The following is a 26,030-nucleotide window of genomic DNA, read 5'->3' as shown; positions in this document are numbered from 1 at the left end:
CAAGAGAGGAAATGAGGAGACATGGTGGTATTGCATGTTGGTTTGTCCAGCAACAAAGGGACACAGTTTCAATTCAGCTCCCCTCTCCTCAATTTTATTGAGCTGTTGTATGGAGGCAACGTATGGTTCCACAGTGCCATGGAAAAGTTGAAGTGTGGGGCGTGGTTGTCTTTGCTGGCTTCTTTTTAACTTTAAGTGGCCCAAGTAGAGACCTGGAAGATGGTTGTTTACTACCTCACACTTGCTGAGTTACTGGTTAACCAGGGGAAATCAAAACCAGGAGTGCGAGAGAAAATATGCTTTAATAGAAAAAGGGTGCACATCGATGCAATGAGAAAAGGAGCATGTACACCTACATTGCCTGCTAGCTCAGCTGACCACAGTTTCCCTTTAAGACTGCATCTGTTCACAAATGCGCCAGTCACTCACCCATAACTATCAAGTTGAAGTGTCTTGTAGCCTCGCCTGCCTCATTCACAGCAACGCAGGTGTACCAGCCAGAGTCATTCGTGCTGGCAAAGGGCAGCTGCAGCCTCATCTCATTGCCCTCGGGCATCAGGTCGTTGAGCGCCAGCAGTTCACCATCCTTCAACCAGGAGAACATAGGGGGCGGGATTCCACCAGCATCGCATGTGAAAGACACAGGAGCTCCTCTGACCACAATCACTTCTTCAGTGTCTCTGGGATTCTCAAATCTTGGAGGAACTGGGCGGGGGGAGTGGGTGGTGGAGCAGGAGGAGACATGGAATCAAAGAAACACAGAATTATTACAGCACAGAAGGAGGCCATTCAGCCCATCGTGTCTGCACCAGCTCTCTGAATGTGCAATGCACCTAGTACCATTACCCCGCCTTCTCCCTGTAACTCTTGCACATTCTTCCTTTTCAGGTAACGATCCAATTCTCTCTTGAATGTCTCATTCAAACTTCCCTCCACCACACTCTCAGGCAGCACGCTCCAGGTCTTAACCACTTGCTGCGGGGAAAAGTTTTTCTTCATATCTCAATTGCTTTTTTTTTATCCAATTACCTTAACTCTGTGTCCTCTGGTTCTCGATCTTTCCACCAATGGGAACAGTTTCTCCCTACCTACTCTGTCCAGACCCCACAATTTTCAATACTTTGATCAAATCTCCTCTCAACCTTCTCTTCTCCAAGGAAAACAGTCCCAATTTCTTCAATCTATCCACGTAATTGAACGGTTCTTCATTCCTGGGACCATTCTCATGAACATCAGCAGCAAAGCATAGCCTACAGCAAAAACTTCAGATAGTCCCTGAATTAGACATCTTAGGGCCAATTTATCTCTCTGGGACCATGGCAGGGATAGGGTCCTGCACCTGTAAAGAGGAGGAATGCCCTTGATCTTCCTGAAGAAGAGGAGCCAGAAGGTCTTAAGAACCAGAGATCACCTGGCCCAGGTCCCGGCCCAGTGATGACAAAGCTGGGAGAGTCCAAGAACTCTTAGGACAGTGTTATAGCCCCATTAGCCTTCTCAGGTGAATGTAAAAAGCCACTTACATCATTTGAAGAAGAGTTGGGAAGTCCTGACTAATATTTATCCCTCAACTAACATCACTAAAACTGAGCAACTGGGTCAGCATTTCATTACTGTTTGTGGGACCTGACGTTAATTCACGTTAATAAACTCACTCTTCACTGCACCAAAGAAGTCAACTTTCTCCAAACTCAACAAAGAGAAGCATCTACCCTCTTAGCTTCTATTTCTTACAAACAACTGGCTTCTAAAACCCATACTTAGTGTTACTTAATCATGACTACTTGTCACCCCTGCTTCTTTTTGTTCAACCTTGAAGTCCTGCACTATGAGCCATAGCCCTTTCATCCAGGTTTGCTGATAAGGAAAAGCCTGGACATTTAAATGACCATCGAAGGTTAAGGTGGATTGGCAGGATGGGTGGGGGGGGCGGTGGTGGGTAGCGGGGGCAGGCAGTGGAATTGAGGACACCATCAGATCAGTAATGATCTTATTGAATGACGGAGCAGGCTCGAAGGGCCAAATGGCCTCCTCCCATTTCTTATGTATGTTCTCTTGTCGAGCATCACTGGAATAGAACAGCAGATTCTCTTGTTGCTGTTAATCTAGCAGGGCAGCAACCTTGTTGGAGTGGTACAATGGTGGCTGACCTCACTGAATAGTAGGACGCTGGCTTTGTAACTGGTAAGGCCATCAATACCTAATGTTCCGAATGCCTGCAGGGGTTGGGGGGGGGGTTTGGTGCACAAACTGAATGAAGACCAGTCACCGCCATTGGACAGATCGCAAGTTGCTTTCAAACATACCCTGCTGACTGAAGAGAAGCATTGTTAGAAGCCTGGGAATAGGCCAAATGGTCAAACTGGGAGGTCTGAACAAAGTGAGGGGAGAATATTAACACATGAACTGAGTGGGGCAGGGAGATTTAAACTCCAATTTTCCTCCAGAATGTTTTGTTCCAAGGCAAAGACGCACCTTGAACTTGCAGGTGGTAATGCTGCTCCGTCACACCTGCCTGACTCACAGCGACACACGTGTAAGTTCCCATGTCGGAAATCTGAACCTGAGCAATCCTGGAGAGAGGAGAAAAACAAGTCAAACAATGTTTTATCATCGAAACTTTGAAAAGGCAGAAGTCCTCTCCTTCCATCAGGGGACAGGAGAATTTATAGTGGAGAACAAGAAAATGGCAGAGAAACTAAACTTTGCGTCTGTCTTCATGGAAGAAGATACAGTAATGTCCCAGGAATACCAGGCAGCCAAGGGACTTGTGAAACTGAGGAACTTAAATAAATTAGTATTACTAAAGAGGTAGTACGTGCAAAGGTAACTAAATTGAAGGTTGATAAATCCCCTGGACTAGATGAGCTTCATCCCAGAGTGTTGAAGGAGGTGGCTAGAGAGATAATGGATGCATTGGTGGTTATCTTTCAAAATTCTATAGCTTCTGGAAAGGTTCCTGCAGACTGGAAAGTAGAAAGTGTAACCCCACTATTTAAGAAGGGAGGAAAAGCGAGAATGGGGAACGTGTTAGTTTGACATCGGTTGTAGGGAAAATATTAGAATCTATCATGAAGAAAGTGATAACTGGACATTTAGAAAAGAATGGTAAAATTGGACAGAGTCATAATGGATTTATGAAAGGGAAATCATGTTTGACAAAGCTGTTAGAAATTTTGAGGATGTTACCTGTAGCATAGATAAAGGAGAACCAGTGGATGGGGTGTATTTGGATTTTCAGAAGGCTTTTGATAAGGTCCCACACAGAAGGTTAGTAAATAAAATTAGAGCGTATGAGATTGGGGGAAATATACTAGGGGTAGCAGGATTGAGAATTGGTTATCAGACAGAAAGCAGAGAGTAGGAGTAAATGGATCATTCTCAGGATGGCAGGCGGTTACTAGTGGGATAGCGCAAGGGTCAATGCTAGGTCCACGGCTGTTCACTATCTATATAAATGATTTGTGTGTGGGGACCATTTATAATATTTCCAGATTGGCTGATGACACCAAATTGGGTTGGAACCTAAGTTGTGAGGAGGATGCAAGGAGCCTTCAAGCAGACTTGGACAAGCTAAGTGAATGGGCTAGAACATGGCAGATGGAATATAATGTATCTAAGTGTGAAGTTATTCACTTTGGTAGAAAAAAGACAAGAAGGCAGAGTATTTCTTAAATGGTGAGAGGTTGGGAAATGCGGGTGTCCAAAGGGATTTGGGTGTCCTTGTTCTTGAGTCACTAAAAGGTGGCATGGAGGTGCAGCAAGCAATATGGAAGGCAACTAGTATGTTGGCCTTCACCGTGAGGCAATTTGAGTACAGGAGGAAGGATGCCTTGCTGTAGTTATTTAGGGCCTTGGTGAGACCACACCTGGAGTATTGTGCAGTTTTGGTCCTCCTATTTAAGGAAGGATACACTTTCCATAGACGGAGTGCAATGGAGGGTCACCAGATTAATCCCTGGGATGGGGGATTGTCTTATGAGGAGAGATTGAGGAAACTGAGCCTGTATTCTCTAGAGTTTCGAAGACTGAGGGGTGACCTCGTTGAAACTTACAAAATTCTTACAGAGCGTGACAGGGTGCGTGTAGATAAGATGTTTCCCCTGGCTGGTGAGTCTAAAGCCAGGGGACATAATCTCAGGATAAGGGGTAAGCCACTTAAGGCTGAGATGAGAAGGAATTTCTTCACTCAGATGGTGGTGAGTCTTTGGATTTCTCCACCCCAGAGGACCGTGGAAGTTCAATCATTGAGCATGTCCAAGACAGAAATCAATAGATTACTGGAAACAATCAATATCAATGGATATGGAGGTGGTGTGTGAAAGTGGCGTTGAGGTAGATGATCAGCCATGATAAAGTTGAATGGCAGAGCTGGCTCGATGGGCCAAATGGCCTACTCCTGCTCCTATCGATTGTACAAAGCTTTCAGGATCTTCTTCCTGCCGGCATGAGGAACTGAAAAATCCTTGCAGAAGGCCCCAGCAGCCAGCAGATTGTCTGGGCAATGTGCAAATTTGAATAAACATTTTTTAAAAAGACACCAACTACGCAGGTGTGACCACTTGGAGATGCCCCTCCCATTACGACACTCGCACCTTTACCTCAGGATCTGGCCGGCTGACAGCAACCTCACGTGGGACGAGATGGCAAGTGGTAACCCATCCTTCAGCCAGGTGAGCTGTGGGGGAGGGGTGCCGGCAGCTCTGCATTCCAGTGTAACCGCTGCATTCGGCATCGCCGCGAGGATCTCAGGAAGACTGGTGACCCCGTTGATATTTGGAGGCACTGGGGACAATGAGAATAGCAAAATTACACCCAGACCCATGAAGACACACCAGGGAACCTATTAAAGAGATTGTGGATTCAAGTCCCGCACCAGAGACATGAGCACATAATCTTGGCTGACGCTCCAATGCAGTACCGAGGGATTCCAGGTCAATATTTATCCTTCAGCCAACATCAATACAACTGTTTACCTGGTCGTCATCTCAGTGCTGTATGTGGGATCTTGCTCTGTGCAAATTGGCTGCGCATTTCTTACATTACAATACTGACACTCCATTTATTTTGTGTGATGCAAAGTGTACCATAAATATTGAATAGTGTGTGTAAATTAAAAAAGTACAAATGACAGTTCAAAAATGAAAAAGTTGCCTATGCAATAGAGAGGAGTTGGAATTCCTTCATAGCTGAGTTACCAAAATGTGGAGCTCCCATTTTGCTTTTAAAGAACTTTGCGAAAGGGTTTGGCCTGAATTTTTGCAGTTGAGATGGGTATCAGGAGTTGCGAATTTTCCCAACCCCGTGAACCCATCTTTGTCCTGGTGGATCCCGCCCACCCTCTTTGCATGTGGAGGAGGCAAGCATGGGCTTCCAGAGGCTGGCTTGAGGCGAAGCCAGCAGGTTAGAAGGCCTGCTTCCGTTGACTGGGACATGAGTCTAGTTCTATTCACGATTGTTAGGCCCACTAGTACTCACTCCCCTCCTATCCCCATTCCCCCTCCATACCCGCCATATCTCCTATGCCCACTCACCTAGTATCTGCGAGAGACAGAACTCATGAGCCATATAATAAGACTAGCAAGTCTTTGAATTGCTCATGCAAAAAATATCAGGCATTCATTCCATTTGAAAGAAGTTGCATCTCTTATAATCTCATAAAACTATCAATCAAACTCAGCCAGTGAAAACAATACCTCTTAATCTTATCCAAATAAACACACCGGCACTGAAAAGCCACTTCAAAGGAACAAGGTCATAAAACTGTCAAAAAAAAGTTAGCAGGTCCCTTTGCAGTTGTGTAACCAATCCCCTACAGGACTGAGTCCATTAGTCACTTAGATCTCAGTCAAGCATTCATCGGGCAAAACAGGTGTCTGGTCATCTTTTAAGCCTGCTACTGTTGATACCATTGCCAGATGACCTTATTATGAATGCTTGGCTGACTCTAAGAAAGTTTGAAAAATCACTTTCTTTGAAGTGATTTTTCAATGCCCGTGTGTTTATTTGCACAAAATTAAAAGGTGTTCAGTGGGTTAAGGTTTTCACTGATTATGTTTGATTGGCATTTCTTTGAGAATGTAAGAGTGGCATTTTTTTCAAAAGGAATGTTGAATTTTATTTTATTTTAAAGATTTCATGAGATTTCTAAGACTTGCCAGTGTTATTATATGCCTCATTGGTTTTATATCTAGTGGATACTAGAATAGAGCTTCAAAGGCTCAGCAGATGTCAAGACCTTAAATCAATGTGAACATCGAACCACAGGGTCCCCTACATACATTCATATCAGAATATTCATACTATAGAATGCAGAAATGGACTTTAGCCACTGAACCCTTGCACAGTGCTGGTCAATTTAATAGCCTCTTACCTTTTAGGGACATAGCCCTCTGATCAATCACTGCATTGAAAACATACTTAAAACCATACAAAAGCCTTAAACATATATTAAAAAACTTTTAAAAAAACATATTACCACACACCATCTACACACCTTCTAAACTTACTTGACAAAAGGTTCATGACTCCAGACTAGGGCTCCTTCATGGTTCATGACTCCTCTAAGGAGCCGTGAACCACATCTTCTGCAAAAATCAACCCGGCTTCATCAGAATTGCAGGAGCTCTGAGATGTCCACCGCCGCAATGGAGCTGGCAAGGTTAGGAGTGCTGGGTGCAGGCTTGCCACCTGCACCCTTATCCGGCACTGGCAATAATTGCCAGAAACAGGAATGGAGGCAGTAATCCTGGAATCAAGTTTCCACCCCACCATTTTTAAAGCCCTTCCACCTCAGCTACGCCACAGATAGAGACATAAAAATCCAGACATTTGAGTTGACAATTTTTGCCATGGGAAATAAGCAGCAAGGATTTGATGTGCCTGGATGTTCACTTACCAAGTACATTGAGTATGAACATTTTTGTCTCTTCCCCAGCAGGATTCCGTGCCACACAAGTATACCTTCCTGTATCTGAAGCCAAAGCCCCCTTTATACCCAAGGAGCTACCGTCTGAGGACAAACTATAGAATGGACAGAAAACAAATATCTCATTACCAAATGAACCAGCAGCATTTTACATTCCCAATTCCTTCACTCAGTTTCACTTGAGGCCTAGTGAAACAGGCTTCATCAGGCGCCAGTACCACCAAACAACTCAGTTCCAGTTATCTGCCAAATTCAGTGAAAGAGTTTGTGTTTCAGACAAAGTGGATTGAAAGAAACTTCCCATTGGTGGAATGGTCGAGAACCAGAGGAGACATTGATTGGTAGAAGAACCAAAGGCAATTAACACGAGGAAAAACTATTTTTACACGCCAAGTGGTTAGGATCTGGAATGCACTACCCGAGAGTTCAATGGGGGCAGATTCAACTGTGAATTCCAAAAGAGAATTGGATAAGCACCTGAAAGGAAAAGAATTGCAGAAAAGGGTGGGAGAGTGGGCTGAGCTCTTATCCTGAGATTATTACTTCCAGTCCTAGACACTCCAGCTAGTGGAATGTCCTCTTATTATCTACCGTGTCAAACTCCCAAAGAATTTGATACATTTCAATGAATTCAGCTCTCATTCTTCAGAACTCCACAAAATATAGGCCCATTGTACTCAATGTCTATTCACATCTTGTAAATAATCTTTTAGTGATAGTATGCAAAAAAAAACACTCACTTAAAGTGTGCTTTTCCCAGTGTTTCTAATGGTTGGCCATCTTTCAGCCATTTTAGAGTGGGTTTTGGCTCCCCTGTAGCCACACATTCCAAGTTCACGTCTTCATTCACCATGGCGTCATATTCACTGGGCACGTTTGAGCCAAAAATGCTTGGTGATACTGGTTAGTGAGAGAGAACAGATGAAATGAACAAAAATTGTATAAACATTGTCATTCAAGTCAGAAAATAACTTTTCTGATTGGTGTTGGTGGACAAGAGGAAATTAAATGAGTAGCAGACATGAGGAGCTGGGATGGGAGGCAAGATGAAGATTGGGTGCCTTAGTAAGGTCAAATGCTATCCTTTCACCTGTGAAAGAAATGGAGGACTTGCAGTTATACTGCACCTTTTATCACCGCAAGACACCCCAAAGCACTTTAAAGCCAATGAGGCACTTTGTAAGTGTAGAGAACAGTTGTAATGTGGCACCATACTTCACAGTTAGCCCAGACATCACTCAACGATGGGCGGTGTGGGAAATGAAGAGGTCACTTAGGTGAAGTAGGAGATGGTTTTCTGAGGTTAGGTTCAAAGGAGTAATACGACCCCGATATTGTACAAGTGTTATAAACAGATGGCATGAAGACATAATTTTCATAGCAATTATAATCAACTGCTACAGGCAAAAATGAGGCAATACACTAGTGTAATAGTCTGCTATTACACTAGTATAGTGTATTATAAAGACAGTGGGCTAAGCAGCAGGTCATGTGGATGTGAATTAAGAATAGGCAGGTTGATGATTTAGCTGTTGATGTTTGGCTGTACATCATTCATTGGAGTTCTGAACAGTTTACAGCCAGAACTTTGAATTGCCTTTTCTTTTTACAGGTAATGACAACCTGCCGTGCATTTCCAATATTTTCTGTTCTTTTTATCTCAGTTCTGTTTCAGTCTCCTCTTGACAGAGCTTCCGTCAATCCAGATCACAGTTTCTATCGTGTCAGCCGTGGTTCAGTGGGTAGCACTCTTGCCTCTTCAGTCAAAAGGCTGAGAGTTCAACTCCTCTGGAGATCTCAGCACAAAATCTAGGCCGACACCCCAGTGCAGCACTGAAGGAGTGCGTGGCACTCTATTCAAAGAAGAGCAAGGAAGTTCGCCCCTGTCGTCCTGGCCAATATTTATCCCTCAACAATCATCACTGAAGCAGATTATCTGGTCATTGTCACATTGCCATTTTGGGAGCTTGCTGAGCACAAATTGGCTGCTGTGTTCTGTACATTATAACTGTGACCACACTTTAAACATACTTTATTGGCTGTAAAATGCTTTGGGATGTGTTGAGGTAGTGAACAGAGCTACATAAGTGCAAGTCTTTTTTACTTTCCCTTTTCTTTTCCTCCATAGATATCAGCTAACTCATTTCAGTTTCATTGTTAAGTCTGGGACCTTTCTCATTGATGTGAATATCATCATCTATGTGATGACCCATATGCTTTGGGAAAAACATATATTTTATTTTTGTCTAATGTCCCTTTTAAGGCTAGGATGAACTGGGGAGTATTCCGAAAGAGGGTTAATTGGTTTTGTGATTATGATGTCATTAGGTTCCATGAAATGCCCACGTGACCTGAGATTGTAATGGGGGTGAAAAGCTAAGAAGTAAAAGGTAAATAGAAAGCTAACAGCAGTGGGGTTGGTTTTCAGCCAGTGTTTTCTGTTTGGCAATTCAAAACACACTGAGAATTTGTGTAAAGAAGAAACAAGCAAAATTCTCTCTGTATGTAACAGTTTTCTGTTTGGCAGTCTTCAAACAGACCCTGGTGTTGAAGCAGGTCTCTAGAATAGAGCAAAGACTTTGTTACTGTGTGTGTTATAGTGTTGGAAAGAGCAGAGAGCTGAAGACAGGAAGGACAAGCGATTGTGGATTAGACAAGACCCATTGCTGCTGTTTCAGTGTTTCCAGAGCCCACCAGACTGTTTACGAACATACGATTAAGAAGAATAGGCCATACGGCCCATCGAGCCTGCTCTGCCATTCAATAAGATCATGGCTGATTTTATTGTGGCCTCAGCACCACTTTCCCACATACCCCCAATACCTTTTGACTCCCTTGTTTGTCAAGAATCTATCTTTGCCAAAAAGTATTCAATGATCCTGCTTCTACCATTTTCTGGGGAAGAGAGTGCTAACTTATGTCCGTCAGGGAGAAAATTTGTCCTCATCGCTGTCTTAAATGGGAGAGCCCTAATTTTTAAACTGTGTCCCCTAGTTCTATTCTCTCCCACAGGGAAAAGAAACATCTTCTCAGCACCCACTCTGTCAAGTCCGCTCAGGATCTTATTTGTTTCAATAACATCACCTCTCATTCTTCTAAACTCCAATGGATACAGGCCAAACCTGTCCAACCTTTCCTCAAAAGATAACCCCTCATCCCAGCAAGTAGTAGAGTGAAACTTCTCTGAATTGCTTCTAATGCAATTATGTCCTTTCTTAAATAAGGGGACTAAAACTGTACACTGTAGTCTAGATGTGGTCTCACCAATACAACTGTAGCAAACACTCTTACTTTTATATTCCACTCCCCTTGCAATTAACACAAACATTCCATTTGCCTTCCTAATCACTTGCTGTACCTGCATACTAATTTTTTGTGATTCATGTACAAAGACACCAGATCCCTCTGTGCTGCAGAGATCTGCATTCTCTCTCCATTTAAATAATATGCTATATTTCTATTCTTCCTGCCAAAGTGGACAAGTTCACATTTTCCAACATTATACTCCATCTGCCAAATTTTTGCCCACTCACTTAACCTGTCTATTTCCCTTTGCAGACTCCTCATGTCCTCTTCACAACTTACTTTCCTACCTATCTTTGTGTCATCAGCAAATTTAGCAACCTTACATTCAGTCCCTTCATCCAAGTGTTATGGTCCCAGCTGATGTTACTACTGGACGAGCCTGATCCCAGGGTGGAACCTGGCTTGATAGGTCCTAACTTTTATTTGTCGTTTAGATACGTGGAGAGTGGCTACTGAACAGACTAACAGAAGTCAGCTAGTGAACTTTTAACAGAAGAATAAAACATTTATTAAGCAAGAAAAGATCAACTATGTTACAATACTCCTTCACCCACAACTATACCTTTACAGATATATACAGACTTGTAAGGATAACACAAGTTACAAAATCTATCTTATACTCTTATGTTCACAGTGAGTACATAGTCCATGTAAACCAATAGATGACCTGTGGTTAGATACACCACACTCTGAAATAAAGTGACAGATGCCACCCCAAACAGACGCTATGGATCTCTCTTCAAACCCCCCAGCTTGTTACATCGTGAGCCAGCCAGTCTCACTGAACTCCATTTTTCACACTGGGGTTTCCAATTTCCACTCTTGAAGAACTCACTCTGGAATCTTCTCCCAAACTGACGCTTTCTCTCAGACGCCTTCCATAAAAGTCCACCTCCAGGGATTCAAACTCTCCTTCCCGTGTTCCTCTCCCCTGGGTCTACACATGCATTCAAGCTTTCTTCCATACACTCTCTCGCACTGACTCAGCTGTGTCAACAGTACATGACTGCTTCACACGCCCATGGTAAAGAGTTACAGACCTTCAGTTGTCTCTTTGGATCTTCTGACTTCTCACAAGCCATTTTTGCTTTAAATCTGCTTCCTGCAACTTTTCTTCTCTTTAAGCTTGAAGCTTGGTGCCTTCCTCTCTGCTCCTTACAGTCACTTCCACAAAACAGGACCTCTTCCAGACTCCTGTTGTTACTTTGACTAGAAGGTGTTCTTGGGACCCGTTCTTTCCGGCTCACTCCTTGGCCTTGGGACCTTTTGGTTCTTTTGGGCAATCTACTCTCTCTGCAGTTCCCTCTCCCAGTATCCAGTCTCTCTGGAATCCTGGCTTCAACTTCAGTTTGGGCCTTGCCTCTGTCTGTCCCTCTGCTGAAATGTCTCTCTGGCAGCTGCTTCCAACTGAACTCGAACTGCTTTCAGTTTTAGTTTTTTGTGGTGTGTGCGTGTGTGTGTGGCCACCCTCTCTGGACTCCTGGGTGGGTGGGGCCTCCCTCTGTGGACCCCGGTTGCTAGGCAACAGCACAGTTTTTTTCAACTCGTTTGTTTTAATTTCTCTTCAAGAGTCACCAATATGTCATTAGAATGCAGACACCTTTTAAAGTGAAACTAAAATTCAACTTCTCCTTTTCGTAACAGACAAATACAGGAATATAAATCAAACTTAAACATTAAAAGTATTCCTTATTCTTAATACACCCAAATACACATATAACTTACTTAAACTATCTCGGTTTCCTAACACAAGTCATTGATATAGATTGTAAATAGTTGAGGCCCCAACACTGATCCCTGTGGCACTCCACTCATTACATCTTGTCAACCCAAAAATGACCCATTTATGCCTACTGTCTGTTTCCTGTTATCTAACTAATCCTCTATCCATGCTAATATGTTACCCCGTACACAATGAGCTCTTATTTTGTATGGTAACCTTTGATGTGTCACCTTGTCAAATGCCTTCTGGAAATCCAAGGACACCACACCTACAGGTTCCCTTTTCCTGACAGTGCTTGTTACTTCCTCAAAGAACTCCCTAATAAATTAGATAAACATGATTTCCTTTCACAAAATCATGTTGATTCTGCCTGATTGCATTGAGATTTTCGAAGTGCCTCACTATAACCTCCTAAACAGTAGATTCTAGCATTTTCCCTATGACAGATGTTAAGCTAACTGTCCTGTAGTTTCCTGATTTCTGGCTCCCTCCTTTCTTGAATGGAGGGGTTACATTTGCTGTTTTCCAATCTGTTGGGATCTTTCTAGAATCTAAGGAATTTTTGGAAAATCAAAACCATTGCATCTACTATCTCAGCAGCCACTTCCTTTAAGACCCTAGGATGAAGTCCATCAGGACCTGGGGACTTGTCAGCCTTTAGTTCTAATGCCTTTCTCAGGTGATTGTAATTGTTTTAAGTTCCTTCCTCCCTTTCATCTCCCAATTCACAATTATTGTTTGTGTCTTCCACAATGAACATAGACACAAAATATCTGTTCCGTTCATCTGCTGTTTCCTTATTTTCCACTATTAATTCCCCAGATTTTCTCCTTAGAGGACCAATGCTCACTTTAGTTGCTCTTTTCCTTTTTAAATACCTGTAAAAACTCTTGCTTTTACTCTTACTCTTTAAAGTGATTGGAGAAGGGAGTCTCTGGGTATTCTGTGCCATCAAGACTGTCATGAGCCGAGTGAAAGAAGCTTTGTAGGTATCCGCTTTGTCAGTGGTAACCATGTCCAGAAACTTCAGATAGAATGTAGCTGCTGATGAATGTGATTCAAGGGCCGAAATGATTGACTAGAGAGAGAGAGATCCTGCGTAGTGGAGGCCGAGTTGGAAAGCCCGTGAGATTGCATTTGGTCTCACATTTGTATGGGAAGTAGCGTGAGTGCTTGTAACTATGTGAGGCGTATCCCGGTTGCACTGACTATTTAAAGTGAAATTTGTGTTTTTATTTAAATACCCTTTACCTGTTAATTAATGTTTGAAATATGTTGATTTTGGTTGGTTTGTTACAGTAAAAGTTTTTTAAAAGTGAAATTTTGTCCATTGGTTTTCTTTCCATCGGGTTTGTGGGGATTCCTTTCTTTTAAAAGTATCGGTCTCTATGGGAATCATAACAATCTTACCTTGAACAATCAGTGAATACTGTTTGCGCACTTCTCCCTCAGAATTCCTTGCCAAGCAGGTGTAATTCCCAGCATGGAAAAGCTGTAACTGGATGGTCTGCAGTCTACTACCACTGGGTAGGATGTGCCAATCCCGGCTGTTGCTGCTCTCTGTTAAAACAGTTTCATTATGATTTACATCTCTGCAAAATAAAGGAGATTTATAGCTATACAGCAATATCAACAGGAATTATTTTAAGTCTCTTATTCAAATACAGCCCAGAAGGAGCCTATTTGGCCCATCATACTAATGCTGGCTCTCTCATTGAACCACCAATTAGTCCCACTCCTCTGCTCTTTACCATCGCCCTGCAAATGTTTTTCTTGTTAAGTAGAGATCCAATTCCCTTTTGATGTTTACTACTGAATCAACCATTTTAAACTTCTTGTAAAAAAAATGCACTCTCTGCTCTGCATTGGGTCCCTGAACCTCAAACGCGTGTCTCTGTCAAATAGCAATCAATATTATCAGAATTTGGTGATATCCAGCCTATGGGTGAAACTAAAAATATTGGTGCGTGGGCCAGCCCCAAATTAATGGAAAATTTTAGAAATGACTAACAGGTGATCATAGCAAATTTCATGGGCATCTTTAATCGATTGTTGTTCCTCATTCAGGACCTTTACTGAGCAGGAAGGCTACTTCACCCATTAAAATTAATCCACCCAAAAAGATTGCGCTTTCAAAGAGAATTGGATAAGCACCAAAAGAGAAAGAATTTGGAGGGCTAGGGAGGGGAGTGGGACTAGCTGAGTTGTTCTTCCATTTGACCAAATGGCCTCCTTCTGTGTGATAACCATTCTATGATCCTGATGTCTTCCCTGCTGCATAATCAGATTATTGTTTTAAATAATTCAATCGTTTTCACCTCCGTCACCTGTCTGGAATCCATTCCATATTTTGATCATTCATCAAGCCAAAATAAAAAGTTCCAGATAACAGCTTGAAGTTTGTCTTTTTCCCGTTTCCAACCTCTCCCTGCTTGCCCTAACTCGGAGTTTAGTCTAAGGCAATGTTCCAAATTTGCCATTTTGACACGTGCTCTCCAGCTTATCTTTACCCATTTCTCCTTAAGGTTGGTGTACAAATGCATAGGCGCTTACTGCCCTCGCTCAATGCGCAAATCCAGGTTGCGAATGAACATCAATTAGTGGGAGCACAAAAGGCAACACATACAGCAGATGCTGAAAATATAAGCAGAAAAAGCTGGAAATACTCAGGCAGGTCAGGCAGCTGCAGAACAGAGTTAACGTTTTAGGTTCATGACCTTTAATCAGAAGTGAAACTTTTTGGACAGCTGATGTGTAATGGTTTTGCTGTTGCCATTTACACCTCCTCTAGACCCATCTTTTGCTTTTTGTCCCATTACCACTCTCTTTTGCCTTGTACCAGCATTTGTTATTTAGGTTGCTGCTGTCTTCAACCCTATCAAAGATCTTCCTTTTTGTTCTTTCCTCTTCCCTTTTCCTGCCTCTGTACTTGCTTAAAACCTGTGTGGTGGAAGCAAGAGATGATCACTGATTTCAAAAGGAAAATGTGTGGGCACTTGAGGGAAATAAACTTGCAGCATTACTGGGATAGAGCAGGGTGATAGGAATGACTGGATTGCTCTACAGCGAGCCAGCATGGACTCGATGGACCAAATAGTCTCCCTCTGCGCCATAATGAATTTATGATTTTATGCCATTTCTTAAGTTTTTCCAATTATGATAAAGGGTCATTAGTTTGAAACGTTAACCCTTGTTTTTCATCCCGTAGATGCTGCCTGACCTGCTGAGTATTTCCAGTATTTTCAGTGCGAAGTATAAACAGTGGCTAGCATGCCTTGGCACTGTCCGAGAATGTGGCCATGACCCTTTGCTTAGGTTTCCCAAGAACAAGAAATCCTTGAGGCAGAGGGATAGTTAGCAACCCAGAAAAAGCTGAGACAAAAACCCAATGTATTATAATTCTACAGCAAAACTAGCAAATAGCGGACGAAGAAAAAGAAGATGACCATTCGCCCATTAAGCCTAGTCATTCCATAGACCAGGCACAATCTACCAAGTCTATCCTTCACTCCTCTGCAGTTGTTCAATTACCAAGGGGAAAGTTTTATTCAAGTTTTCTGATCTGCAAACTTTCTTTTCCCTGATTCCATGACCCAGTGCATTAAATGTGACCCCCTCACTGCAGCACCTCGCGTTAGCCGTGACTCGGTTGGTAGCACTCTGGCCTCTGGAACACAAGGCTCTGGGTTCAAACCCTGCTCCAGGGCTTGAGGACAAAAATCTACCCTGATGCTCTAGTGTAGTACTGAGGGTGTGCTGCACTGTTGGAGGTGCCGCCTCTAAGATGAGATGTTAAATCGAGGCCCCTTTTGCTTGCTTGGGCGAACGCAAAAAGATCCCATGGCGCTATTTGGAAGAGGAGTTGGGAAGTTATTCTCGGTGACCTGGCCAATACTTAATCCCTCAATCAACATCATTAAAAAACTGTTTATCTGATCAATACCACATTAACATTGCCATTTCTGGGACAGTGTTGTGTGCAAATTGGCTGCCAAATTTCAACAGTTTGTTTGTTTTCTATACTTAGAAATCCTTCCAACCCTTTGGGGAAGGGTTGGAAGGATTAGCAGGCTGATTATCAACCTGTTGAACCATGTCATGAAGACTCCTGCCATGGCCAACAAGTCCTGGAATGGGACTTGAAGCCAGAGCTTCTGGCTCAGAGGCAGGGGACTATCCAACAAACCATAAGGCCTGCATTACAACAGTGACTACACTTCAAGGCTAATTCGTTATCTGTAAAGTGCTTTGAGAGTCTGGTGGTTGTAAAAGGTGCTATATAAATGCAAGTCTTTCTCTTTCTTTACCTCTTGATTTATCCAACTACGGGCAGCACAAGAACCATCGCGTCGTTGGATCATTGAACTGTACAGCACAAAGGGAAGCCATTCAGCTTGTTATGCCTGTGCTGGCTCTTTGAAAGAGCAGTTGTGCTTAGTTTCACACCCCAGCTTTTTATCCAAACTTCTGTAAATTCCCTTATCCTCATCTCCCTTTTAAAATTATTTACGGGATCAGCTTCCGCCACCTTTTGAGTCGAATGTTCCACATAATGACAATTCTCAGTGAAAAAAAGTGTCTGTTCCTCAGCTCTCTAGATCTTTTGCCAATGATTGTGAAATTCTGGCCTCTGGTTATTGGTGCATTTGCCAGAAGGGATGAGTTTTCTGTCTTTAATCTGTCAAAATATCTCATTATCTTGAAAACCTTTATGAGGTCACCTCGTGGCCTTCTCTGTTCCAAGGAGAACAGTTCCAACTTTTCCAATCTGTCTTTATAAGCCTCTCATCCCCAGTGACATCCTGATAAACCTCCTCTAATCTGTTTCTAAGGCCTTTACATTGTTATTGAAGTGTGGTGCCCAGAATTGTCCACAATACTCCAACTGAGGCCTGAGCAGTGATCTAGAAAGTTCGAGCACAACCTCTTCGTTTTTATATTCGATTGTTCTATTTATAAACCCAGTAACCCAATTGCTTTTTTAACCACCTTATCAGCTTGCTCATTCACCAATAAGGATTTGTGTAGACGGACATCAAGGGCTTCCTGCTCACCTATATTTTGCCATGAAAAACCTGGCCACCTTGCCTATATTTATTCAGTAACGTGCTACCTGGCTCATTGACATTTCATATTTTAAAAAAGCAAAAGTTTATTATTGCATAGAATATACAGCACAGGAGCAGACCATTCAAACCATCTGCTCTGTGCTGTGTTTATATTCCACACGAGTTTCCTCCCATTCCATCTACCCCATCTCAGCCTTTCATCATATCTTTCTATCCCCTTTTCTCTCATGCACTCATCTAGTTTCCTTTTTAAAGCATCCAAGCTATTACCCTCAAACACTTCCTGTGGTAGGGAGTCCCACGGTCTAGCCACTCCAGTAACTAGACTGACCATGCCCAGTCCTACCTATCGGTTCGCCATCTTTGAGCCAAGTGATGGTGGGTGGTGGAACTCCCAACGCGTGGCACGACAGAACCAGGGCACTGCCAGCTGTCTGATTAATAACCTCCTGTAAGGGCTCTTCAAAAGTTGGTGGGGCTGAAAAAGAAGGGAGAAGAATCAATAACATAAAAACAAAGAACAATTGAACCTTTGCAAGTAAACGATTTGGTGCCTTTTCCAATTTTCACCATGAATTTGCCCCTCGACAATCCGTTACACTGAGATTCTGTGGCCAGATTTCTACAAATTTAATTCAAATTCGATATTTTTTAAGTTAAACGATTGATAAAAATGCAAAGAAATAGTGAAAATGTTTGCTTTGAATGATGACCAATTGAAAAGCAAAGTTACAGCACAGCACTGAGTGCGCATGAAGTTATGGAGCTGAGTTTTTCAAAGTGGAGCCATACACCCGACACTCGGGTGAATTCCGGGTCCTGACCCTGTGCCCAAGCTACATCGCTCTTGCCACACAAGTGTTAAATTCAGATGGCCTAACTGGCCAGGAGGGGAGCCCGCCGCCCAATTAGCCACTCGGAGGACCATGAAGGTGAACATTGACCATGGTGGAGAAAGTTAGGAGCAGTGATCATACTGGTGCTAGTTGGCCTCACAGATTAACCGAAGAACAACTCCAAAGCAATTTGTTCGGGGCCCCATGGCACACAGCGACAACTGTGCCTGAATGTGCACAAAACTGTTTGGGCATGCCGGAAAAACGTGAAAACTTCATTCCTAAATGGACAGGGCCATTGATAAGCTCCTTAATGAGCTTCAGGGGCTGTTAATTGGCACCAAGCGCGTCCCCCATTCCCTCCACCTTGCCAGCCCTCCGAAAATTCAAAACTGTCCTAGAAGCATCGGGATCGCAAGATGACAGGATTTTCAAATCCTGCCCACACCGGGTCCCGGCTCCATGCCCTTTGAAAATCCAGCCCACCATCTCTGTCCACACCATTGGGATAAGCCGAGCCCATTGGAAGGGAAGCAGGAGAACTGGAAGTTGAGTCACCCCCGGCTGTTTTACTGCACCAACTGGAAGTGTCAGCAGTGGTTTGTGTGAGAGTGTCCAAACCACATTCCAAAAAGAAAGGTGCTCAACAGAAGATACTACATAGCACCGGGAAGAAGTCAATTTTAACCCAGGGTGGGTTTCAGGCGGGTGAAGGCAGGGCAAGTGCTGCCATGTGTTTCAGGCTCATGGCTTTTTAACTGCCAGGCCTCACTAATATCGCCGGTCCACCTCCCATCCGGCATAGGAGAGAAGAGGGAACAGAGTGGTTGCAGGAAGGGGTCAAAGGTCACCTGCTGCCTTCCAGAGAAGTGGCAGTGGGATTTTTGGGAGAGTCTTACTGAAGGAAAGGGGGTAAGAGTCTGGGTCAGGGAAGCCCGTGGTTTTCCTTTGTGGGAATGGGGAGAGTATTCTTCCTCCTAATGAGCCCACAAAGGAAACCCTTTCACATGGCTGGAGAGTTTCTTTGCTCTTTTCACCATCTGCTGACCTGCTTCAATCTCTAGTGAGAAGGTCATTGTGACTTTCCCCGCCTCAGGTCTCTGTTGAAATGCCAGTGACATCACAGGACACCTGAGTCTGGCTGGCACCCACCAGCTGGCAGCATTAAGATTAGCGCTGGGCAGGAAATTAGCAGGAAATGGAGCTGTTCCATTTTCATCGCTCACCTGTTCCATTGCTGGCAAGGAGGGTGAGTTAATCTTCCGCCCAAGAAACTAAGAGTCTGGAAAACCCAATTCCAACATCCGAGCGCATCCATGGAACAACATATAAGTGCACCAATATCATAACATGAAGCAAGCATGGAACAAGAAAACACCACTCGGCCCATCAAACCTGATCCTTCCACTTGTACAATCCATTAATTCACGGGTTCAATCCCAGCCATTCAATTTCCTGAAGGCAAGTTCTGCATCAGAACCTTCCAGAAATGAAACCCAAAAAAATGCTTAAGTGTAATGTACTCAGCGAACAATTGTCCAAAGTCTAACATGCTCCCCATGCTTACAGTGCACACTCAGCCTGAAGGTCCTTTTGGTGTGTCCAGCCAGGTTGGTAACTTTACACATATAGTGCCCAGAATCTGCAACCTAAAACAAGATGGAGCAAAGGTTAAGCCGTAAGCAGTAGGCCAACTGATAGGAAGCAGTGTGTTAATTGGAGCTTTTGAAAATGAGGAGAAAATTCAATCACAATAATATCAATAAATTTCCAAAGCACAAGAGTGGGTGTTAGAGAAAGGGTGAGATGTTGGAGGTTAGAGGTAAGGGAAAGAATCACACATCAAATGGCAAGGTTTTTCTTATATCTTGTTCAGGAGGGACAAAAAGTGCTTGGTGTAAAAAGGAAACTGAGCTGCTAGGAGGCAGCATCGCATTACAGGAGATGTGGGACGTCTATTGCAAATCAAAGATCTTCAAGACTATTGCTATGCACTGCAACCATTGTAGGGGATGGGGGTAAATGGGTATGGGTGTAGCTAGGTGTGTGTCTTTTTTCCAGACCATTTTACCTCTAGCCACGTAAAAAGAATGGTAACCAACAAATGCGAGATGAATTAGGCCTCATCTGGAGCACTGCATCCAGTTCTGGGCACCATACTTGAGGAAGGATGTGAAGGCATTGGAGAAAGTACAGAGGTGATTCAAAAGGATGATTCCAGGGATGAAGAACTGTAGCTATGAGGATAGATTGGAGAGATTGGGACTGTTTTCCTTGTAAAAAAGGCTGAGAGGAGACTCGATAGAGATATTCAAGATCCTGAGGGGTATGAATAGGGTGAATAGTGAGAAGCTGTTCCCACTCAAGACAGCATCAAGAACTAGAAGGCACAGATTCAAATTAATTGGCAAAAGGAGTTAAAGTGATGTGAGGAAAGATTTTTACACCCAGAGGATGGTTGAATTCTGGAATGAACATCCTGAGGGGTGGTGGAGGCAGGTTCAATCGAGGTATTCAAAAGGGAATTAGATTGCTATCTTAAAAAAAAAGGAATGTGCAGGGTTAAGGGGATAAGGCAGGGGAATGGGACTAGGTAGAACACTCTTTCAGAGAGCCAGTGCAGACTCGATGGGCCGAATGGCCTCCTTCTGCACTGTAAAGATTCTGTGATTCCGTGAACATAACTCATCCCCTACCAACCAAATGCTATACAGCTTAATTGCTGTCAAGATTTGAAACATTGAATGCAGATATTACCTGAGCATCTTGGATTTGGAGTATTTGACCATTAGACAGGGTCCGGGCACCATTTACCAAGGCCAGTTGGTGATCATTCTTATACCACATAACAGTAGGAACTGGAACTGCTTCTGACTCACACCTGAGAGTGGCCATCTCTCCGGCACGCATCGTGATGGCCTCAGAGTAACTGTCGCCATGGTGTTTAATAGTGGGTGGGGCTTTGGGGGCGAAAATTTAAAAGACATTGATTTAAATGTAGTGGAATGCTATCTGTCACTGTAAATAGAGGCCATGGGTAATAAACAAGCTATAGCATTCTTAAATAGTCCTGGCACAAGAGTTACAAATATCAGTTCATCATAAAGACTGCTCACAATGCTTCCCAGTCAATCAACAGCACATTCATTGGTGATAAATTTGTACACTACAATCATTAATCTTCTGTCATCCATGAATAACATCTAAATACAAAGGTCAACTCAGTATCTCGCTATCATGATATCCAAGATGTTGAGTTTATGCTGCATTTGACGTGGTCAATCACACCATCCTTGACCAATGCCCATTCTGCATTGTCCAGCTCAGTGAGAGTATCCTGACTTGCTCCCAGTCTTACCTATTTGATCATGACCAAAGCATCTCATTCTCACTTACCTTCCTACCCCTGCACCGTTATTGCCAGATTTCCCAAAGATCGAGCTTTGGCCCTCCCCTCTTCCTTATCTGCATCCGCCAGCTGCCACATGTATGTGGGTGACAAGCAGCTTTGCCCCGCTACCACCTCTCCACCCCTTCCACTGCAGCATTCTCAGATTATCTGTCCAACATACACCCTTTGTTGAGCTCCCCCTCCAGCCTTACCTCCTCCACAGGCCAGGAGCCCTAGGGCCGGCCTGGGAGTTGCAGCCAGGATGGTGGGGGAGCCCTCTTGGGAGCCGCCCCCATTGCTGGGCCAGGCCAGAGCTTCAGCATCGGGCGGTGTGAACCTGCAGTGCGTGCGGATCTGCCATGTTTTTGGTGTTGTGAGACTGACGGGTGTTTGACGTTGTGGGGCTGCTGTACATTTGACAGTGTGGAGCTCATTGAAGCATACAGAACTCTTACAGGGCTCGGCAGGGTAGATGCAGGAAGGATGTTTCCCCTGGGTGGGGTTTCTAGAACCAGGAGACATAGTCTCAGAATAAGGGGTTGGCCATTTAGGAGGAACTTCTCAGTCATTGAGTATGTTCAAGACAGAGGTCGACAGATTTCTAGATATTAAAGATGTCAAGGAATATGGGGATAGCCATGATCTAGTTGAATGGGGGGGGTTGGCTAGAGGGGCTGAATGGCCTACTCCTGCTCCTATTTCCAATGCTCCTCTGACCCCTGATTTGTGTTTAAAATGGGGATCTGCTATACGTTTAAAAGGTAGACCTGCTGTACGCCTAACGCCGTGTGATTAAGATGGCACTGCATTCTGGCGACATGGGATTTTACATTGTTCATTGTTTCAGTTTATTCTCTTCGAGTTTATCATCAGTTTTTGGGTGTTTCTTCTGTGAGATAGTGATAACGACACATTCGTGAAGATGATCATGAAACTTGTGACTGATGTTTTTGGTTTGTTTGGTGATGATATAATTTTTTTTCCCTTTCATTATGTGTGATTTTTAGTGAACGGGCATAATGAAGGAGCAATGTGCCCACAACGAATTCCCAAATGGGCAATACTCGAGTAATTCTGAAAAAAGAGACCTGAACAATAACACTTGAATGGAATTGAGATGAAATCTCCTCCAGCTACACACTGGGGAGACAGAAGCTATCATCTTTGACCCGGTTACAAGCCCAAACCCAAGTCCACATTGATTCCATCCCCCTCCCTGGCCACTTTCTCAGGCTGAATCAAACGATTTGCATACTTGGCGATGTATTGAAGCCCGAGCTGAACTTACAACCCCATATTCCTTTCCATCACAAAGGCTGCCTATTTCCACCTCCACATCATTGCCCTCCTCCACCCATCTTTTGGGGGAATCCCTCATCCATATGTTTTTCATCTATAGACTCGACTATCCTAATGCTCTCTTGACCAACCTATTCCACCCCCCCTCACCTGCCGTAAACTTTACCTCAGACAAAACTCTGCTGCCCATTCCCTACTCCATCATCCCTACTGTCACTGGCTTACATTGGCTCCCAGCCGATCACCCAATGCCTCAAATTTAAAATGATTGCCCTTATGTTTTAAATCTCTTCATGGCCTTTCTCCTCCTATCTGGCTAACCTCCTCCAGCCTCAAAAACCCGCCAAACTCTCCATTCCTCCAAATCCTTATGCATCAAAACTCCACCTCCTTCTTTAAGACCCGACAACAAAACCAACCTCTCTGACTCAACATTTGCTAACTTTTCCTTTAGCTTGGCATCCAACTTTTTGATACACCTATGTGAATCGTCTTGGGATATTCTTTAATGTTAATGGTATCATATGTGGTTGTTAACTGAGTAAAGATCATGTGATGGAATGATTTTGTCGGGGTTGGGAACTGAGTGATACAGTTTGTTAGATAATGGATTTTCAAATCTGGGACTTGACTTCCAAAGAGCCCGGAATTATGGGTTGAACGTTTCCTCTATCTGTGACTATAAGGGTCCCATTTAAAATGGATTTGGTTAAGCTCAACTCACTCTCTAATGAACATGGATTCCGAGCATAAACCTGTCCCAACTTTGGCACTAACTTGCAAATCTCACTCAAGAGAGGTCCATAGGATGTCTGGTGTGAGAAATGGAAAAGTGTCACCTTGATGCTCTTTGACGCTTAGGGGCTGAGGCTGATTTATTGGAGGTGGAAGTAGCTTTACATTGCACTTAACTGTGCTATTGCTAATCTTGGAGCTGAGCTCTAATCCATCATCAACACCTTCACTGAGCCCTTGCACTAAATATCCATTAGACAAAGGTCCTCTACCAACCTGCCCCCTTCACACTGCACTGCCCCCGGTTATCAAAATCCACGACCAGGCCTTGGACAACGTGGATCACTTTCCATACCTTGGAAGCCTAGTGTCAACAAGGGCAGATTTTGACGATGAGGTTCAACACTGCCTTCAGTGTGCCAGTGCAGCCTTCAGCCGCCTGAGGAAGAGAGTGTTTGAGGACCAGGCCCTCAAACCCGGCACCAAGCTCATGGTCTACAGAGCAGTAGTGATACCCATCCTGCTTTTTGGCTCAGAGACGTGGACTATGTACAGCAGGCACCTCAAAACTCTGGAGAAGTCCCACCAGCGCTGCCTCCACAGGATCCTGCAAATCCACTGGCAGGATAGACACACCAACGTCGGTGTTCTCGCTCAGGCCAACATCCCCAGCATCGAAGCATTGACCACACTCGACCAGCTCCGCTGGGCGGGCCACATCATCCACATGCCCGACACGAGACTCCCGAAACAAGCGCTCTACTTTGACACGGCAAGCGAGCCCCAGCAGGGCAGAGGAAATGCTTCAAGGACACCCTCAAAGCCTCCTTGGAAAAGTGCAACATCCCCACCAACATCTGGGCATCTCTGGCCCAAGACCGCTCGAAGTGGAGGGAAAGCATCTGGGAAGGAGCTGAACACCTTGAGTCTTATTGCCAAGGGCTAGCTGAAGCCAAGTGTCCACAGCAAAAGGAGCGTGTGGCAACTGGGGCACCCTACCCACCCGTTCCCCCTACCACCGCCTGCCCCACCTGTGACAGAGACTGTAGGTCGCGCATTGGACTCTCTAGTCACTTGAGAACTCACTTTTAGTGTGGAAGCAAGTCACCCCTTAGGGACAGCCTAAGAAGAAGAATTTGGGGAGTGTTTGATGGAGCAATGCAGTGGGAGCTTTTCTATGGATCCAACTGTGCTGTGCCTAATCTGAAAATGTTGGTGCTGATTTCAGATGTTGCTTGTGTTGTTCTCATAGCACCAGGTTTGCTAACGACTTGTCCTTTTACATATATCTTCCCAATCTTCCACACTAATGTGCAATGATATTGATACTCACTGTACACATGGAGGTGAATGTTCTTCTCATCTCTCCCTGCTACATTGGTGGCAATACAAACATATTTGCCATTGTGTTCTGTCTTTGCTCTGGGAATGTGAAGGATATGACCCCCTGGAACAGGAATGGGAAGAGATCAGATCAGATATTGTGCAACTATAATCCAAAGAAAATGTTCAAATGAAGATGTCGTAATCTGTTCTGCAAAGAAGTAGACATTGAGCTGTTCTCTTTGACTTAATCAAAAACTTCTTTTGATTGAGTTTAGCCTTCAGAATTTTCTCATACGTATCCAACAATTCTTATACATTCTAGGTCTCCAGATCCCATGCCTTATTTGCTTTCATTAACAATGTTCAAATAAGTTTGGTATGTCTTTCGTTTTAAATATTTGGAGGGAACTTGCATCTTCCCCTTCACCTTCTTGAGGCACTGACTCATTGAAGGATATGGTTCCACGGGTACTGGCCAGTCTCTGGTAGTTCACTCAATTCTTTATATGTGAATCGGAACACATGACACCAACTATTATTAGGATTCAACCTTGTGAGCAATGTAACCGAAGCAATGCTGTCCTCACCCAGTGACCATGCGCGTGTCTTCCAGCGAGGGTCACCGAGTGTCAACTGGAAGCAGGAATCTGGAAGAGCTTACCCTTCCTACTGATGCCCTGGCTGGAGTCTGGCTGGACTCCACTATCACAGCACAAGCTGGGAATTGAATGAGGCACTTTGCTGATCCCTATGCTTCAGTTCACATTGGTCACTGCATTCAAGCACTGAGCATTGGGGGAGTTCTTATTCTGAATTTACTCCAGGCTTCAACCTCATCCAAGATTGAATGAGAAAAGAATAATTCCGTTCAGATTTAAAACAACCTTAAATATAATGCCTCCAGGGCTTATACTCCTGGATTTGACCAATTTCCCAATAGATGCATTGTTCCTAAATTACAAATTTATCATCCAAAATACACTTACTGAACCACAGGATCACCAAAAAATACTTGAGGGTCACAAGGGGAACCCATAAAATGTGTGTTCATAATAAATTGTTTGAATGGATGATGTATCTTACTGTCTTGTCTAAGTGATATGAAGAGAGATACCCAGACTGTCAGTCCTTTTCTGTCCCTCTCATGTTTTCAGCATTCAATAGGAAGCTCTGTTGATTAAGGACGTCGTTAGTATAGTCGTGATAGATAACCTTAGCTCGAAAGAGCAAGTTGTAGACTCAGCTTGGGTAGAGATAAGAAATAGTAAGGGTAAGAGATCACTCATGGGAGTAGTTTATACACCCGCTAACAGTAGTTATACTGTAGGACAGAGTATACAGGAAGAAATAAATGGGGCATGTAAGAAAGGTATTGCAATAATCATGGGTGACTTTAATCTACCTGTAGATTGGGCAAATC

The 26,030-nt window shown here is 43.8% G+C and overlaps 1 protein-coding gene across 1 annotated transcript in view; it reads right to left on the bottom strand.

Moving 5' to 3' along the window:
- The window catches only part of LOC144686126 (hemicentin-1-like), a 418,005-nt gene that overhangs the window by 170,865 nt on the left and 221,110 nt on the right, over positions 1–26,030 (bottom strand). Inside the window, 10 exon segments of the mRNA XM_078551270.1 lie at positions 430–705; positions 2,473–2,570; positions 4,599–4,782; positions 6,896–7,020; positions 7,666–7,825; positions 13,365–13,514; positions 17,370–17,501; positions 19,427–19,508; positions 20,617–20,819; positions 24,618–24,731. Coding sequence (XP_078407396.1) covers positions 430–705; positions 2,473–2,570; positions 4,599–4,782; positions 6,896–7,020; positions 7,666–7,825; positions 13,365–13,514; positions 17,370–17,501; positions 19,427–19,508; positions 20,617–20,819; positions 24,618–24,731 — 1,524 coding nt within the window.

The sequence above is a fragment of the Cetorhinus maximus genome, chromosome 10, assembly GCF_964194155.1.
Source record: "Cetorhinus maximus chromosome 10, sCetMax3.hap1.1, whole genome shotgun sequence".
In the NCBI taxonomy this organism is placed as follows: Eukaryota; Metazoa; Chordata; class Chondrichthyes; order Lamniformes; family Cetorhinidae; genus Cetorhinus; species Cetorhinus maximus.
Note: the sequence above shows the minus strand (reverse complement) of the source record. Positions and strands in the feature narration are given on the sequence as shown.